The 6,000-nt window shown below is 43.0% G+C and overlaps 1 protein-coding gene across 5 annotated transcripts in view; it reads left to right on the plus strand.

Annotated features, from left to right (window-relative positions):
• Positions 1–5,518, plus strand: part of SCHIP1 (schwannomin interacting protein 1) — a 638,382-nt gene extending 632,864 nt beyond the window's left edge. For 4 of the 5 annotated variants that reach the window (XM_069618457.1, XM_069618456.1, XM_069618459.1 and 1 more), the window contains one exon: positions 4,869–5,518. In XM_069618457.1, coding sequence (XP_069474558.1) covers positions 4,869–4,920 — 52 coding nt within the window. In that variant the 3' untranslated portion in view covers positions 4,921–5,518. The remainder of the gene's footprint in view (positions 1–4,868) is intronic. The other variant, XM_069618460.1, reaches the window with a different exon arrangement.
• The last annotated feature ends 482 nt before the right edge of the window (positions 5,519–6,000 follow it).

Raw genomic sequence — 6,000 nt, forward strand, 5'->3', positions numbered from 1 at the left:
CCCACAAGGTTCCTGCCTCTTCCCCACCCTCTACAGCAGGTATATAAAACTCCTCTTCAACCACTTTGACCTACCAGGCATATCTTACACAAACTATGCTGATGACACGCAGCTCCTTATCTCCCTCTCCGGCTCAAAAATACCAGGACTCAGCCACTATAAACTATGTATACATGGTCGTATAAAATTGTATGGCTTCTCACCTACTCTGCCACAACAACATCAAAACCGAAATCCTCATCGTCGGCTCCAACTCCACACTTTGCAACGTTGACTCAGTATACAAGGAGTATACATTGATGGTAACCATGTCATCAGCCCTGCTGCTGCCAAAACTCTTGGTGTCTACCTGGATGCCAACCTCAACCTTTCATGTCACCTCAGCAGCGGCTTACACAGCCAAACTACTTCATGCCAGTAGGCCCTTCCTCTCCACTCACAACCGCCTAACAATTGCAAGAGCTATCACAGGAGCCAAGCTCGACTAATGTAACACCCTATTTACCGGTACTCTTGAATGCAACCTGAACAACCTCCAGACGATTCAGAACAATGCTCTCGGAGCTGCCATTGGTCTCTCCAAATCTGACAATATTTCCAAAGCCAGGAGAGATGCACACTGTTTGACCATCCGGGAAATGATTAAGTTCAAAACATTGTCCCTGGTCCACTGATGTCTCTTCAACACTGCCCTGACCTACCTCTCACACGGCGTGGAGAAATACGCCCCGCCCGACCTGTTAAATTCGTGAAATCACACTTCCTGAAGATCCCCAACTTCAATCGCCTCTCAGTAAAGGGAAAGAGCTTCCTGGTCATGGCCACCAAACTCTGGAATAATCTACAACCAGCACTCAGAAAAGAACAGGCCTACTGGACCTTCCGCAGAAATGTAAAGACTTGGCTGTTCAACTAACTTTGCTCCTCCTTAGACTTTTCCATCCCCCTACTGCATCTTCGGACCCCCCTCCCTTCTTCTCTTTTTCCTTAATGTAACTAGCGCCTAGATACCCAAGGGTTTTGTGCACTGTAACAAATGCAAAAATAAATAAATAAATAGATAGGCAATGATTTCATATGACCCTTTTCCCTAGATGACATTGCAACATTAAAAAAAAAACTACAATAAGTATGATTAATCAAAAAATGTACAACACTGAAGCAGACAAAAGGCTATTTTAGTTTCCAACCTCACTTTATGTCTTCCCAATATGTAGTGGGTGCAGTCCTGATATGTCTGAGCACACCCAGTAGAACCATTATAAACCGTGTGCACTGCTTTCTTATGCATGTGCTGACCAATATGATCACAGCCATGTTATAGCTGTTAAAGCCTTATAAGCCAAGTGTTAGGAGGGTTTTTCAAAGTCACTACCTGGGGCAGGACTTGGTTAGCAAGGTTTCTACAGCCGCAGTTAAGCAAAGCCACTCACTTAAGTAGCAATGACCAAGCAGCAAGGCTGAATTAATGAATTGGTGGGCACTCTTGTGTAATATAATATACACTTATAAGATCAGGCGAGTAAAAGACCCACGCAGGTAAGTTATACAAATAACAATATTTTATAACAATACTACACTAAGGCACACTTTAGTTATTTTAAGTAAAAATACATTAGGACATATCTAGAACTCAGTTTGGTCACCTCTATAGGGTTACGCACTACTTTAATTACTTTGGCATAGACACATACATGGAATACAATCTTTAAAGTAGGAAAAAAGAGATGTTATCATACATTGAAGCAGGGCTTGTAATTATAAGGCACCCACCACCATATACTAAACTTTGGAAGTCCAGCACTAGTCTGCCCCAAGTCTCTAAGTATTTCAGGTGTCCCAAAAGGTTCCTGAGGATGGAGGCGCCCAGCCAGGCCAGCCCACTCTGTTAGTGCAGGTACAGTAACAAAGTCACCTAGTGCAGGGGAATTGCAGCAATGCAAAGATAGGAACTCAAGAGACTTAAGTCCTCTTCCAGTGAGAAGAGGAGCAACTACCACCTTTGGGGTTCTTCAGGGGGACCCCCAGAAGTACCAACCTGGACACTACCACCCTGGGCCAGCTCTGGATAGTGCTAAGGTAAGCAGGACTTTACGCCGAATGCAAACCCTATGAGGAGGGGGTGGTTCAAGAGATCTAAGGGCTCTCGGGCCCCAAAGACATGAACAAGATAAGAATGGTCCCCGTAAATCACTGAGGGAACCAAGACTCACCCTGTGAGTTTCTGTGCAGGCTCGTAAATTGTAGGGTAATCACCCAGACTTGGTTCCACGATGGAGAAGGGACCCTCACGGAAATGTTCACATATGCACTTCTTGCATTGACAGCAGACAGGGTCATAAGTCACTATGCAACCCGGTGGTTACATTTCGGTCATCCTGCAAGCATACCTCCTGGTGGAGTGCAGCACAATGGATTTCCAGAGTCCCAGCAGACCCTCAAGGATGCCCACAATGAGTTCCAGCCATTTGGTTAGTGGGAAGTCTTTGCAACAACGGGTGTGTGATTTTGGGCCTTGCAGAGCAAACACAATGGTGCATGTTCCAGCAACGGAAAACAGGCGACAGACCTTGAGCAGGACAGTCCTGCCTGTCGATTTTGAAGGTCGAGGTGTACGGCACAGTGGTACTCGCTGGGCCAGTACTCGTTACTGCAGCAGTACTCTGGTGTCCCTCAGTTGTCTTCATCTTCGGATCTCTTCGGGTCCAGTGGTCGACTTAGTTCCTGGGTCCAGATCATCTCCTTATATCCAGAAAAGGGTCTCGGGGCAACTCCAGCCCTCGTAAAAGGACACTTTGCATCTTTTAAACCTGGAGGTGGCTTTCAAATTAGGGACAGCCAGCCTCCCACAATTTGCACAGCAACAGTCAAGACTGCTGGAGGAATGTGGATTGGGGGCAAACAGCCGCCTCCCCATTTCTTGCCAGCACGCACACAAGGGAAAGCCTTTGCATGCTTCTTGCAAGAAGCCTGCCCAGGTGCATGAAAAGGGAGAGCCCTTCCTCCACCTGGAAAGGAAGAAGGATTGCTAATAAAGGACAAGACATCTTGAACAGGGCATAAAAGAGTAAACAGAGTCATTTTGAGTATATGGTCCCCTTTAGTGCATTATCGCAGCTGCAGCAGCAGTCCTGGGTGATGCACTAAAAAAATAGGTTTAAATGTGTAGAACATGTAGTGACAAAGTTTCGACATAGTGCATGTTTGGGAAGGCTTGCTTGTGTATGTGTAAAGAACCTACATGTTACACCACCACAAACTGATTAAACTAGATTGAGGCTTTATTTTGTTTCTGCCCTTGAGATGTAATTGCACTTTATGGGCACTATTAAGCACTTTAACCCACGAATGTTCTAAGAAAAACATTGAATGTAATGGTGAACCTGTGATCTATTAAGACACCTAATGTATTGTGTTTTTTTTTGTGACTGAGTTTTGTCGCATTAACCTGGGAGTTTTTTTAACTTGTTTTAATATCATCAGTTTTACTCAATAGTTGAGACTCTAGATAAGTAGTATCTTAGCACATCATGTTTTTTATTGTATTGTATTGTTATGAATTACCTGAAGACATGCTTTTGAATAAAAGTGTATATGTTTTGTGGTTGGAGGTGTGTGTGTGTGTTTAATATGAATGTATAGATGTGTTCAACACAGACACATAGAAATGAGCCATGTGCATTCACAGAAACATCAGTGTATATGTTTTGCATGTGATTTTTACTATTCTGTTGTGTGCGTTTGTCCATGTGTGGCTAGGTACATGGGGGATCCTTTTGTGTGTGTGTCTGTGTGAGAGGCAGAGAGACATGTGCTTGGTCACATTGTCCTTTGTCTTTGTTGGGTTGTGTATTTGTCTCTCTGTGTGCATCGGTAGGACCTAATCCGCATGTCCCATACATGCAGCCATACCTCCATGCAACCCTAGCATGTGTCAGTGTGTTGGTTTCTGTTCCTTTTCACGTCTTAGGGCAGGAGCGTGTGTTAGTGCGTGTTGGCTACTACATGGGCATTCTCTGCCTGAAATCCTTACCCTGCCCTTGATCCATTCTCAGCACTGTGGTGTCTTGTCCCACATTTCCTATCAGGTCTTCCTCTCCTCTCTGTGTTGTGGCCTCTTTCTCTGCATCACCTGACCCGCTCCTTCCTATGTCTGCGTTTGTGATCTCGCTATCACCTTCGTGCATCTGATCCCACTCTCCCACCTCTGCTTCAGTGATTTCCCTCTTCATAATTAAATGCTTGACATAAATGCTTGACCCAGTACTTCAAAAACCTCTAGGAGAACCTAGAAGAAGCATAAATAATAAGGTATTGGGACACACATGCATTACAGAAAGCACACACAGCAGCTGGCACAACATGCTGCTGTAGGCCACGCACCCTGTACCTGAGGCATCCAGCGAATCCTGTATGATTGCACTTTTACTTGCTCTCTTTTGTGATTTAAAGCAGAGGTCTGTAAGCAAAGCCAGCATGGGGTATGCACCTAAAGATGCTTGCTACTCTTGGGGAGACTCAACTGAGAATACGACAGAAATGCTTGAGTCGTTTCAACATGTAAAGTGCAGGTTGTAATTGTAATTGTTTATTTGTACAGCGCTTATACACGAGTGAAGTATTTCAAAGCGCTTCAGGGCGGGAAGGGTGCAAGGGAAAAACAGTAGTAATTCTTAGGCCTTGAAGTTTCCGAATGATCTAACAAAAAGTAACTAACGTACTAGGCCTGATGGCAGTGCATGAAGTGTAAGAGGCGCAGCCAGATTAGGGAGGGGAGACAATGGGGGGACAAGACAGAGCTTACCAGGCCTAGTAAATTCTTCCCTGGAAATGATTTGCTTAGCTTCTCCTTGTCTTTTGTTTGGCAGACATGCTGAAAGTCAGCAGAAGCACATGACAGAGAAGATGCCGGCCAAGTAAAGAAGCGAGACATCATCAGAACGGAGAACCGAGCTAGAATTTATTTTGCTTCTGTGGTTGTATAAATGCTGACGCTAAAGATGGCGCACATGAACACATCAGTGTTAGTCATTGATCATGTCTGAAGCTTTATGTCCAGTGATTGGCCTCTGCTTCTTAATTTATTTGAACTTTTCACTCGTGCCACTTACTAGCGGGCATTTTAATAAATATATTATAAAAGAAACTGTACAGAACTTCTAACATTGCAAATATGAAGAGAAGAAGAGAGATGGTAGTTCTAACTTAATTTAATTTTTTGTTGATGAGATTTTAATTTGAACAGTATTTTTGCCATGACTACTTTTTATTTTTCACTGTAGTTTTTAATTGAGAAACTGTAATTGACGGTGCTACACCACAAGTCAAAAGATACATGCCTGCCTCCTAGTGAAGTTTGTTGCTCTCAGTAACTTGTATTATTTAATCAGTTTTCGACATTTTGTGAATGTTGATTATCTGACATTCGTTCGTAGATGTGCTGATAACATTTAGTGAGATTCAGAAAGTTACCTTGAAGTTTTATGTATAAATATGTAAAATAAAAATTACAAAATTGTTTCATATGAAACGTCTTTTTGTTGGATAATGTAGTGTGTATGGTAGACTGTTTTGATGATGCACCAGTAAAAGTATAGCTCCACATTTATAATTACAAATATAATATTTTCGTTTTTTTTAATGCATTATGCTTCTGTTCTATTATTTAGGAACGAGGACTGGTGTCTCGAGGGAAATGAAACCACAATGAAACCAGCCTTTCAATCTCTAAATGCATAAATATGTTCTTCATATGCTTTATAACTGAAGTAATGCACCACCTTTTAGTTAAAATATCTTGAAAATCCACCTCATTTTGATAGAATCTTAAAACCTCTGAAAATATGGGGTTGCAAAAGTTGAACGGCAAAGCGCTTGCCCACAGCCCCTCCCTGCCTGGCACTAGTCCCACCCACACCCCTGTTTCATGACTGGGGGAAAGATCTTGAGGGCATGGTTATTTCTAGGGCCAGGTTTTTTCATCTCAAATGGGCCTTGAAA

The sequence above is a fragment of the Ambystoma mexicanum genome, chromosome 10 (genome assembly GCF_040938575.1).
Source record: "Ambystoma mexicanum isolate Mex_15411 chromosome 10, UKY_AmexF1_1, whole genome shotgun sequence".
In the NCBI taxonomy this organism is placed as follows: Eukaryota; Metazoa; Chordata; class Amphibia; order Caudata; family Ambystomatidae; genus Ambystoma; species Ambystoma mexicanum.